Below are 13,339 nucleotides of genomic sequence, written 5' to 3' on the forward strand. Positions count from 1 at the left end.
TAGATCTTTGATTTGCTCCTGAAGTGCTTCTATCTCGTGATGTGTTTTGTGAATGTAGGTCAGCTCCTCCACAACGTGCAACCCATCATGCCCTAGCTCTTGAAGACATCAGTATTCACTTCCAGCAAAATTTCATTAGGTATATGGGGCACACATTTTAAAACTTTCCTGTATTTTGCTAAAATCTCGTAATTCTTATACAACCCGCTAGACAGCGATACACAAATACTAACTAATCTCATTTCAGAGACTCCCACATGCCAGTTTCAAGAAGGTGGAGAAAATATATGTAAAGGAACAAATAAATGGCTTTAAAAAATTCTTAGGAGCCTGTGCATTATGCAGCAAAAAATTAACATGACTGGCCAATCACGAAAAGGCCTGAAGAGGTTTATCAGTGATGCACAGTTGCACAGGATGACATTATCTAAGCTAGCAATGAAAAATGACCTAGTGACACTAGCAGGAGTTTACAAGGGGGGGGGGGATGATCAGATTTTTGGGGGGCTGGGGAGGGAAGAGAGAGGAAAGGACAAGACGGGGGAGGGGCTGTTCATTAAGAACTGTCTTTCCTTCAAATAGCCTAAGAACTCTCCATCTAGTCTCTATTTCAAGAACAGCCTTTTGGCCAATTTCATTACAGGGTATCAGCTTTGCTTCATGCCATCATATCTGCGTAAGACATCACCTTTGCCCCCTCCCTACAGCTCCATACTTGAAAAGCTACCAGAATCATGCTTCAAACAGAGAAATCACATTTGAGCACATCGGCACACACTGCTTTTTCACAAGTTAAACGAACAGTGGGTCTGACTGTGTGACCTGCTGACATAAAGAGTAAGTGGAGTCTAGACTATGGTCAGCCCAGCGAGCCAGGATTTAAACAACGCATCCACCAAGATGCTTACACGGCTTGCACAGACAAAAAAAGTTTATATGCAAATGAGATACAGTCTGATACATTAAGGTTTCTACCACTTTTACGTATTGTTGTCATTAACACTGCTGTAAAAAAATGTCTTGGTGCCAAACAGATAGAGCTAGGAATCTGCAAGTCTTGAATCCACTGCCATAATTTTCTTAAAGTAAATTTTTAAATGTGAAGCACTGAAAAATGTTGAAGCTCCCTCTTAGCAATAAATCATCAAAACCAGACAGTAACCTCTGTATGTTACAATTACCCTCTTGCTCTTTCTCAAAAAAGACAGAAGTAAAAATCTGTTAGGTGTTCCTCATTATCATGAGCCATACAAACAAAAAAAAAGAGGAAACAAAAAAGCATTCTGGTGACTGCACAATATTCAGAGAGTCAATTTTGCATATGTATGGATTCTTATAGAAGTCCATTACCTTCTTAGAAATTATGGAGGGAAAAAAAAGGAAGAAAGAGAAATTCACCATTATCATTCTCCAGAATAAGTCATTTGATAAATTCCTCCTAATCAAATCTCTTTCAAAATTCCCTTCTCTTTCAGATACCACTTCATAAACAGTTGTGAAATATTACAGAAATTGAGACTTTCTGAGAAGGTACCAGTGATGTAGAGGTAAAATGTAGCTATAAAACCTATTCCTACTGAAGTAGAATTCCTCCAAGCATTCTTTGAAAAACTATTACTGGATTGGGTATTGTACTTGAATTATAGGAGAAAATTCAAAGGCATGATCTTGAATGAAGATTTGACGAATATTTCCTTATGAAGTATGTAAGACTGGCAAATTTCAAACAGTTCCACTAGTACTAAAACTTCCAGTTAAATCACCCTTAAAGGTTTGACATCCCACTGTCTTTTTTTTTCTCCTTCTCATACTGTCAGAACTGGGGCCTGCAACAGTGAAAACCACTCATCTCTTAAAAGTTTAAACAGCCCACAGCTGATTTAAAGGTTCTAGAAGTTCCTGTTTTATTCAGGCAGCTTTAGCTACTCCAAAAAAAAAGGTTCCGTGAATTTCCATGAATATGAGCATGAAGGCAACTTCCACATGAAACATGTTAACTCAGACACTGCATGTCATGATTTGTTACAGTCCCCGAAACCACCACTCACAAGTTAAATGCTTGCTAGGGACACAAATTTGCACTTCGAGAGCCTGTCGCTGCCACGGGTACTGAGCTGGATGAAAGGGCTCTCACCTGAAGAACAGCAAAAACCATAAATTTGAAAGGTCAAAAAGGTTTCCTCTCAGCAATCAGTCCTTGTCATCACTTACTTTAAAAAAAAAAAAAAAAAAAGTACATTTGGCAACACTACCAGTTTGAGAAACTCTTGGAAATGCTTCATGATTTGCAGGAATACTACGGAATCAACATCCAGCGTTTTCTCTTCATGACACAGATAACCAGACTATTGTTCTTTCATTCTAAAGAGCATCATCATAAAATGATAAAAATATAATTAGCGTTCTCTATTGTGAAGGTTTTTTTCCCACCCCAGTGTCTCATCTGTAAACATCCATATGACATACAACTTCAAACAATCTAACAAGAAGAACGTAATAGCTAGTCTTATAGGAAATAAAATTTCAGAAACACAGTATTGTCTTATTACATTTAGTAATCAGTCTACCATCCTTGACCAAAAGACCTTCAGTGAATATGACTCCAGGATAGCAGACCTGCAACAAAGCACACTTCAAAAAGCTGTTTTACCCAAAGTATCTCCAGTTGTTCTGTGTGTACAGATACTTATCGTCCATCAGTCTCCTCAGTGAAAACTTTTTTCTCAGACTCTATCCATAAAAAGGGACAAGCCTAGAGTAAGGCACAAAAAGGAAACCCAAAACTGACTGTTCTCTTTCAGAATTAAAGACAGCTTGCCCATTTGAAAACGCGACATTGCACCAACAATAGTCCCAGATCAAAACCAACAAAACTGAAAAATAAATAATACAAACGGTATTTTCTGTGTTCTAGCAACAGGTTGTAACTCCAGGCTTGAAACATGCCACAGTTCCAAAGGAGAAGAGAGACAGAATACGGACGTGCCTTGATGCAACAAATGAAACAACCAACCAACAACGGGTTTTGGTTGGGTTTTTTTTTTTTTTTGCAAATAACTCCTAAGATGCAGGAAGTTATCTGCATTGCGTGCATATTTTAACAAGCACACATGCACTTACTATTTCCACCTATGCCCTTCTTCCCATCCAGAAAAAAAAAAAACCACATCAAGAACAAGGCACAAAACTGCACATCTCTGACCAAAATCTTTACTGCAGACTGTGTTGGTATAGATGGAGAAATCCGTACCATCAGAGAGCTGTGTGCTGCTATGCTGGACAACACTGGTGTTGGAAGAATTAATCATTCATAGATCAACAATTGGGTCTTTCATCTCCCTGGCTTTCTCAGACCAGACCATTATGTATTTTTTTCCACCTACTGCTCCTGTTACACTCCAATTATTCAGCTGCATGCAGCAAAGACATCTGAAAAACGTTCATATTTCCAGAATGGCTCTCATTAAAAGAAGCAATCTTAACCAGAGGGGGAACCTATCTGCTTCTACGTGCTTCCTAACTTTGCCAGTGTCAAGAACTGACTTGAAGTAAAACTCCGTAATAAAATCACAATCGAATAAGCTATGAAAAAAAACGTGGAAAGCAAATTGAAGTGCACCAAAGTCCCTCTTTCTGGCTTTCTACCAAAGGCAGTTCACGTAAACTAATCCATGAGATAGCTGACCTTTTACCAAGTAAAGTTTTAGGACTACATACTTCAGCTAATCAAAAACTAAATTGCATGTATACATTAAACCACATCTTTAAAATCGAGCTGTATTCTGCTTAGCCAAAAGCGGCACACTCAGTCATTCCCAAAGCCACGGGAGCATGGCTTTTTCGAGTATCACTGCAGAGAAAGCGAGGGAAAGGAGGCAGTCGTGGTGTCGTCGAGCAGTGCCTCATCGTGACGGTAACGGGGAAGAAAAGGTCGCTGGAAGAGAAGGTGTCATGGGAAGCATTTCTCCCGCTGGCACTGCCGGCTGGGTCTGTCCTGCGCACCCTGCCCCTGCGGCAGAGGCGCGGCAGGTGGCACAGCCGGGGGGCGCGGCGGGCCCGGGCCGCCAGCCCCGCCGCGGGCCGAGCCCCGGGCCGCCAGCCCCGCCGCGGGCCGAGCCCCGGGCCGCCAGCCCCGCCGCGGGCCGAGCCCCGGGCCGCCAGCCCCGCCGCGGGCCGAGCCCCGGGCCGCCAGCCCCGCCGCGGGCCGAGCCCCGGGCCCATCCCGACCGCACCACCCGCGCTTCGCGCCTGAGCCACCGGGCCGCGGCGGCGCTCAGGGGCGCCCGCCCCGCCTCACGCCGCCCGGCAGCAAAGCGCTGTGGGCAGCGCAGCCCCGCAGCAAGCGACCGCGCCTCGCCAGAGCCAGAGCCGGGGGCGGGGGCACCCGGCCCGGGCTGCGAGGGTCCCGCTCCCCGCTCCGGGCGCAGCTCCCGAGGCCGAATCCCGCGCAGCCGTGCCGCGGCGCTGCCGCCAGCCCCACGGGGGCGGCCGCGGGGCCCGGCCGCGGCACGGAGGGGCACGGAGGGGCACGGTGTCACGGCAGCGGGCTCGGCGCCCGGGCAGCGCGGCGGGACCCGCCGGCCCGGCCCCACCCGCGGGGGCAGCCGCCCGGGGCAGCGCCGCGGCCCCGCCGCAGGCAGGGGAGGGGAGGGGAGGGGAGGGGAGGGAGGGGAGCGGGGGCTCCCCAGGCCGCCCTCACCGTCGATGTTCTCCCGGTCGCTGATGTGCTGCAGGTTGCAGCCCGTGTCCTCCCGGCTCAGCTCGGCCTCGGGGCGGTAGGACTCCAGCCGGGAGTGGGCATTCCTGCGCAGCTTGGGGCTGGAGGAGACGCAGCAGGAGGTGGTGTTCCCCATCTTCTCGGCCCGGCCCGGGAGGAGGCGAGGGGCGGCCGGTCAGCGGGGGCGGCGGGAAGCCATGGGCAGCGCCGGAGACGGGGGGGAGCGGCGGGGGAAGAGGCGGCGGCTGCGGCGCCCTGCGGCTGCTCTCGCCGGCGGATCCCCGCGGCGGTTCATCCGCGGCGGCCGGCCCGCAGCGCGGCCCGCCGGCGTGGGCTGCGGCAGCTAAGCGCTCCTGGGCGGGCGGGCGGCGCAGGGCCCGCCGCAGCACAGCCCCATCGCCGGCGGCGCGCCCGCCGCGCTCCTCCCCCGGCCCCGCGCAGCCGCCGGGCCCGCTCCGCGCACGCACCCCCGCGGCAGCGGCACCGCAGCAGCAGCGGCGGCGGCAGCAGCAGCAGCCGCCCCGGGCGGCCCCCGCTAACCGGTTCCGGTTCAAGCGGGCGGTGACGCCTCCCGCCGGGCGGGCTGCGAGAGCGGCAGCCGCAGCCGTGCCCGCTCCCGCTCCCGCTCCCGGGGGGCGGCGGTGCCCGGCCCGGCGGAGGGGCCGCCCCGGCAGCGCGGCTGGCAGCCCGCCCTCGGCGGCGGCAGCGGCGTGGGGCCGAGGGGCCGCCCGCGGGGCCGAGGGGCCGCGCTGCCAGCCGGCGGGAGCCCGGCCCGCGGCTTCGAGCGTCCCCGTCGCCCTGCACAGCCGCCTCTGCAGAGCGCAGGAGCGCAGCGCGCGGCGCGCCGAAGCACGCGAGCGGGCAGCAGCCGCTGCCGCGGGGCCGGCGCCGGGCGCTCCCCTGCGCGGGCGGGCAGAGGCGCGAGGCCGGCAGCCGCGCCGGGCGGCCCCTGGGGCGCGCGCGGCCCGCGGGAGGGGGCCCGGGTCAGCCCCGCGCCCGCCGCTGCCGCACCTCGCGCCGGCAGAGCCCGCGTGGCGGCCGCGCGGCCTCCCTCCCGCCCCTCACCTGGGCCCAGGCGGCGCAGCGGACAGGCCCCGGCCAGGCCCACCGCCGGCCCCGGGCAGACCCCGGCCAGGCCCACCCCCGGCCCCGGACAGGCCCACCGCCGGCCCCGGGCAGACCCCGGCCAGGCCCACCCCCGGCCCCGGACAGGCCCACCGCCGGCCCCGGACAGGCCCCGGACAGGCCCACCCCCGGCCCCGGACAGACCCGGCCCCGGGCAGACCCCGGCCAGGCCCACCCCCGGCCCCGGCCAGACCCACCCCCGGCCCCGGGCAGACCCCGGCCAGGCCCACCGCCGGCCGCGGCCCCGGGCAGACCCCGGCCAGGCCCACCGCCGGCCCCGGACAGACCCGGCCCCGGCCAGACGCCGGCCAGACCCACCGCCGGCCCCGGCCAGGCCCACCGCCGGCCCCGCGGCGGGGAGGTCTGTAGGCGGGTGCCAGTGGGCAATTTTCCCCGATGTTGCTTAGCTTTTCAAAGAACGTACGAATGCTTTGAGAGCTTCTTGTTAAGAACTCCTGGAGACTGAGGGGGCCAAAGGCGACTGGCCAGAGGGGAGGGAGGGTGTGCAGCGTGCCCACACGTACCGCTTTCCCCGTGTTCGGAGCTTTCCCAGTCAAAACGCGCTTCCTCGGTGCCGGTGTAATGCTAAAGATGGGGATCTTGCATGTTTTTCACTCGGTTTCTTTTTTTCATTTTTAAAATCCCTGTCATCTAAGCAAATCTCATGACTACTGGAGGTCTGAGCATGGTAGTTGAATGGTTACACTGATAATTTGATGAGAGAAAAACACATTTGTGTGTGTATAAAAAATGCTTTGACTTACAGCCCCGTGCCCAGGGAGCCGTTCTTGTTACTCTACCAGACATCTCACGGTATCCGATGTTTTCCTAAGATCTGCTCAAGTCAGATGATTACATGAAAGACTTCCAAGTCTTCATCCTACATTTTTTTCAGATCACGTATTGCAAAGAAAAAAATAATTTTAAATTTTTGACTATCCTTGAATGTTTATTTGATGCAAATGTACCCTAGTGTGATACAAAGAAACAACAAAGAATGTCAAAAAAGAAAAAGAATGTTTTTTTTAAAAAAAGCTATTTTGAAGATATTTTCTATAACTAATTTTGTGACCCTCCCCAAGCATGGATGGGCAGCGGTTTGTGAGATACGTTCTCCCTTCGCATTTCAGTAACTCAAGGTGAATAAAAATGTTTAGTGTCATTTGTGTATTAGTGTCTTCAGTAGCTTGCATCCAAACAAAAGGAAATTAAGCATTTGCTGGCGTTCTGGTTTAGAAATGTTATCCTGTAGGATGCAATGCTAACTAGTGCTTTCCACCACCGTGGAGCAGGTCCTTGCTTCCTGAGGGCACGTTGGGCTCCTCCCTTGGAGCACACCCCGCTCTTCAGCCGTCAGCTGAGCCCGCTCGCAGCCCGCTCTTCTGCTCAGACCAGGTCTGGGCATAAACTCTGCTCTTGTCGGCGGGGTTGATTGAATCTCAAATGGGCATAAGCAGCCATCCGAAAATTTCAAACACAATTTTGTAAGAATCAAATCTTTCTTAGCATATATACAACAGAATAATAAAATGTTACTGAAATGCCTAGCTTACCACATCTCACAGGAGGACCTCAACAGAGCTAGAGGGACCTCTGTGGAAGCATTATCTGTTTGCCTGCCTGCCACGGCTCCCCCACCTGCCCTGTTAAATCCTACCTTCCCGTCGGAATCAGGGACACTTGCCCGTTTATGGCCTTCTTGACCTGTAGTGTCCCAGCATGACTACTCCTAGGGCACCAGTGCCATTGTCTTTTAAGTACGTGCTTGGGTAATAACTGGGAAGCCATTGTGTTGCCTTGCCTTGCTGTACCAATCCCACTAAATTTTTTAGGCATACAGTAAACATTTCATAACTCCTACTTATTTAGAAACTTTTTAACAGCTCTACATCTATTGTAGCAAATCCTTAGCCAAATCTTGCAATTTACACATGTACCACAATTTTCATAAGCTTTGAAACAAGCCAGGCAACGACATAATGATGGAGATTGGTTAATTGCAAACTCTGCTTCTCTAAGTAGATAAGCAGAGCTTAAAAAGACATGTTTTCTTCATTAAAAAGGAATGATTTAAACTTTGTTCTATGTTTAAAACTAATATTCTAAAAGTAAACATTTTAAATGTTTTTAAATATAAAGTATTTAAAACTTGTGATCATCAGTTGTGACCACGTAATCACTATGTAGCTACCTATTTTCTTACTTGGAGTCTTTTGTTCTGAATTTTTCATCTACCTTTATTCCTCCTCCTTTCACCCTAAGAGCTTGCTGAAGTACATTATAATGACAAAGGTGCTATAGTACATATTAAAGATGAAGTCAAAGAAAAGGAATGCTGCTCTAGGGTAATGGTCTCCTGCTGGTATCTAAGAGTTGAGAAAAGTACATAGGTGAAATATGTGTCAGGCAAGCTTATTTGGTTTTCAATTATGGTTACTTTATTTCAGCTATATCAAGTGTGTGATGCAAATGTATTATTTGATAAATATTGGCAGAGTAAATCAAGAACAGTTCACTGTACCTTATTGACTTGCTTAGATGTTATGCGTGTCACAAGATCTTTTGCATCTTTCTTCAACTGGAGACCATTCTATTCTTCAGGTTTAAGATAATGTATTTTAATGAGTTTGCCCTCCTGAGCAACTTCATGCATCAGCTGAGGGACACCATAAAGCTCCTTAAACTAAGGCCAAGCCTTTCAAGATTGGTCAGCGCTGAGGTACCTCTGTTTACAAAGGGCTTATTCCTGCACAAAGATATTTTTAAATCTGTAGCATCTCCACTATGCAAAGGACGATGAATTTCAGTAGGTTAAATATTAATGATCTGACCCATTAAATTTTGTGCTTGAAATCTTCCTGGAACATTGTCAAAAAGCATAAGTATTTCAAACCAGCAGATGCAGGTCACTGTTTTGCTTAGCTAAGATTTTTATCTATTTTGAGTAGGTAAAAATGATAAATATTATTTAATCCAAAACTACTTTCTGCTTGCAAACCAAACGATATGAGAAGCACAGTTTCAAAAAAAAAAAAAAAAATCCTTAAGGTAAATGATTGGTGACAACCAGATCTTTTGATTCTGCTTGTCTTTCAGATAGTCTGAGAAATTTGTCACACAATACCTTCCCCACACCGCCATCTAATGTTGAATAAGAGTCCTACTAGCAGTGTGGACATAGATTCGCTGTAAAATGCCGTACTGTCAAATTTATCACAGACCTAATCGTTGCATGGTGTTTAAGCAAAAGCTTAAAATGAACATTCCTATGTAAAAAGTAATCTGGCTGATCAGCTGAATCATACCCTAGACTGTTGGTTGTAATAGCTAAATTTCTTTTGACTATAATATTAAATTCCAAATCAACTAAAACTGCAGTGATGAACACACCCGAGGAATGTTAATTATTATCCCTCTGATAATTCTGTTTGTTTTTACTTATGTTTATTGTTACAAGCCTAAATTCAGTAGCAGTAAAAGACTTTCTTCCTCAAGGCAAGTTCAGAATGCATCATATTTGATTCTGACCCAACCCCTATGGCAAAGCCTTTCACTGTGCTCCTCAAGAGAATGCATTCATGGATCATGTCTTAGATTCCCACCCCTGTAGATTTGAATAGACTACTCCTGTGGCAGATTTCCCCTTTGCTTAAGGTGTTCATTCTTCTAGGATTCCCTTTTCTTCGAGGGAGAAATCCAGCGCTTGCCAAAAAACATCCTTTCAGCCTTGTCACAAGTTATCTGAAGCCCTTTCTATGCCTACCCCAACCATTGTGCTGTCATCAGAGATATCTGGAGGTTTCTGTGCTACTTAGCAGATGATAGCTGCAGCTACTGTTCACAGGAGAGACATCAAGACCTAACAAGAAGTATGTAAGAGATGGGAGTTACTGCTTTAAAATATTCAAATGGTATCAGTGAAATTAGTCCTTTGGTGAACGGCACTCTTGTTTCTCAGAAATCAAGTACCTTATTTGAATCAGAGAGAAACAGGTAAAGAGCAAATCAAGATTTCTTTTCAAGATGGAGGGAGAAATTTGGGCTACCTAGTTCATGTATTTAACTTCAGTGTATAAATTAGGATATTAATCTTGTGCTAGCCGATGAAGAGATACTATTCTAGGCAATAATTCAGAGCACAAAGTCAAGGTCCTGCTCTGAAGTGCATGGCAACTAGAGGATCCTATCTATTTTCATTCACTATACAGGAGGAAATAGGTGATTCAAGAATGAAGGTGATACACTGGAGAGCAGATGTTAGAATATTTCCCTAAACATACATAGCCCACATAAGTGTGTATTATTATAATTTTTATTGTTGCCATATTATTCACCAGCTTGAAATCACTGCAGAAAGAGGCAGTTTCCCCTCAACTAGGGAAAGATTGTTCATTGTTTTAGGTGAAGCACTTCAAGAACAACTATGCTGGAATATTTTTATATATATATATATAACAGTTCGTAATTTTTTTATTTCTTCAGGGATGGAACAAGATGAGATCTGCACTTGGAAGTAGCCAGAAACCCATGCATTATGCATATGAGGGAAGATCACCCATAGAGCACAGATCTGCAATGAGAATTGGGAGAGGAGGAGTCAGTTTAGCAAATTGTACCATGGATGCTCTTGTGTTGTGCAGGAAGACACGGGCAGTTGGATTTAACCCACTGGGAGGAATTTGATTGGATTAGCTTTGGCACAGTTTCACGTACTCTTAATTCATCAGTGAATGGAGTAACTATATTGGAAAACTAATGGGGAAAAACAACATTGCCCCTGATGCTGCTGTCGTAGGCAGATAGAGCACAATCCCACACAATCTCTTTCTGTGTTTTTCTCTCTTCATTGTCTCCCTAGTTAGTTTTTTTTGTGCCAGTGTGTGTCTTCCCATATCAGGATTGGCTGCCTTTTCTTGGTCTGAGATCTTGGCATGTAAAGAGCGAAAATTACCCAATAGTATGGCTTGATGACTATGAGCAAGGGTGGGAGTACCCCCTCTTAAACAATAAAACCCCTTGTGGAGAAAAACCTAACTAAACAAAACAAAATAATGTGTAAAAACAGGCAATGCTGCCACAAAGCACTTTGCCAGCTACAGAGTCTATATGGAGTATGAATAAGAGCGTACTGTGTTTTAGTCCTTTCTCCTTGTGAAAGATCCCATTCTATAAAGAGATATCTCTTAATCTGTCTGATTTCATGCAACTCTAGGCAAGTATAACTTCTTTAGTTTCAATGAAGCTAGCCCTAATTTACACTAAGAATGAGATGTGAACCAGGCCCAGCAATTTGGGGTAGCATGTTCAGACAGAACTGTTTTCCCTCAAATTCATCTGAAGAAAATAAAAAACCCCTCACTTTTACCCAACTCAGCACCTAGCAATTCTGAGTATCAGTCGTGGCAGCTCACAGTTAGAAACCTTTATGTGTAGTATGAGCTTACAAGTTCTCTATTATGAACTAATATGGGTTAATATGCAAGGAATTGAAGTATTCAGAAACAGCTCACCAGAAAAGCATGTGTCTGTACATACATGTGCTCAGGCTGAGCCCTCTATATGGAGAAGAGCATCAGGGAAATTTATTACTTTAGCCTACACCTCCCTAGAAGACCAGCCTTTTTAACTAGAATAATAGAGGGCTTGCTTTGAAGAACAGATTTGAAGAAAAGTTAAAGGTTTCAGAGAAAGGGAATCAAGCTAAATATGGTGAACAGACTCATCTCAAAAACTGTTCCTGTGAAACACATTCTCAAACTAAGTAAAATTCTGCTAAGTATTAACATCTATATTGAGTGAAAATACTTTTCTCAGTTAATTTTCAAATCAAGAGGTGAAATGAAAGAGTGAGGAAATTCTCAGTATGAAAATTAAAGCTCTTGAAGTATCCAGGTTTTCAATAGCGAAGTGCTCAGGCATGGATCTTGTTGATTTTTAGCAAGGTACTACAATTGTAAATACCTGTAGGAACTCATTTCGAATTGCGGAGAGGCCAAAAATCACCCTTCTCGAGACAAATCCCCTAAGTTCCTGTGTATATGCCTGGAAAATATAGCGAAGTAGAAATACGGATCTTGGAGGTAAAAAATTAAAATTAATTAATGCACTTAACAAATGAACAGCAGATATATCATTCTGAGTGTGCACTTAAAGATTTTGTTCCGCTTCCTCAGGTCCTATATGGTATTAGGCAGTACCCTTTCCTTTGAAAAACAATGTAAGATTGAAAACTATGCACCTAAATTGGCCAAAAGTTCTTCTTTATTTTCTATTTGAACAGTGAATTCTGTCCACTCTCAATGGTATCAGTGTCCTTTGAGCAGAAAGTCTGGCCTACAAAAGTAATAAAAACATTAACCTCTTTGTACCATTTCCAAAGTCTTTCCCTCTCAATGAAAAAGTACCCAGGACATAAGCAAGCCTACAGAATTAAAATAGAGGCTCCCATAGGAACATTTAAAAATTTTCCCTCAGATATAGCAAAAGCTGGCATGATCATTGGAATCACTTTCCATTACTTCGGCAAAAAAGGAAGAGAAGGCTTTCTCCTTTAACCAGGTGAAGCTCACTTTATATTTACTTCAGTTGCTATTAGCAAGCCTTCAGTCAGACACATCATAAGTAATCTGAAGGGAAAGCTTGAACTCTTTCTGCTTATTAATTTACTACATTTTAAACTATGTAACCACAGAGGTAGTAGTACTGCTTGCTTTATTTTTGAGCGTAACAACCCACTGACTTGCACACAGTCGAGGAACCCAAATTCAGTTTTCTGCCCCGCTGCAGACTGTGTGAAAGACTTTTGAAAACCCCTTCATCCCTGTTTCTCAGATCCCTTTCAGTGAAATGGGAATAATATAATCTCACTCTATGAAAGGGTATTTTTAAGACTGAAATCTTTAAAACAGCAAGTTGTTCATGTGTTATAGGAAAGGGGACCAAATAAATAAAATGGCAAGGTTACTCTGTAATCATAGATAGACTGTCCTATGGTGGTTCTTCTGATGTGCACACTAACGTTGCTTGATGCAGACAGTGCCTGTACCTGACAGTAAATGTGAAGCAAATTCTTGTACGTTGTAATGCATTTCGCCACTTGTGTAGCTTATTAACTTTGCTGTCATCATCACTCAACAAGCAGATACATCAGTTGATAGAAGAAATGCCAACGTGAGAATAGTAAGTTCATAGGTTAAAAAAGTCATCTTTTCTTTATAAATAGAGTTGGTATAAATCACCAGAGTCTGCAAAATGGGCCTGGGAAAATTAGTCACCGACCTACAAACTCTTCCCACTGGATGTCTGTGAAGCCATTTCACACAGTTAAAAGTGACAAGAACTAAAGCAGATAAAGAAGCAGGACCACATGGTAAAATAAATAATAGGGTGTCCTAGCAAACATGAAAATAAAACCAACAAGTACATGTAATAAAAACACATTAATACTATTGTGCAATTATTGTGAATAATCAAAAGGCAAAATGACCCACTTAAAGC

The 13,339-nt window shown here is 46.3% G+C and overlaps 1 protein-coding gene across 4 annotated transcripts in view; it reads right to left on the bottom strand.

Annotated features, from left to right (window-relative positions):
• The window catches only part of CCNY (cyclin Y), a 126,884-nt gene extending 122,031 nt beyond the window's left edge, over positions 1 to 4,853 (bottom strand). For all 4 annotated transcript variants that reach the window (XM_075705488.1, XM_075705484.1, XM_075705487.1 and 1 more), the window contains exon 1: positions 4,700 to 4,853. In XM_075705488.1, the coding sequence (XP_075561603.1) occupies positions 4,700 to 4,853 (154 nt within the window). The remainder of the gene's footprint in view (positions 1 to 4,699) is intronic.
• Between the last annotated feature and the right edge of the window lie 8,486 nt (positions 4,854 to 13,339).

Source organism: Pelecanus crispus, chromosome 2 (assembly GCF_030463565.1).
Source record: "Pelecanus crispus isolate bPelCri1 chromosome 2, bPelCri1.pri, whole genome shotgun sequence".
NCBI classification, from domain to species: domain Eukaryota; kingdom Metazoa; phylum Chordata; class Aves; order Pelecaniformes; family Pelecanidae; genus Pelecanus; species Pelecanus crispus.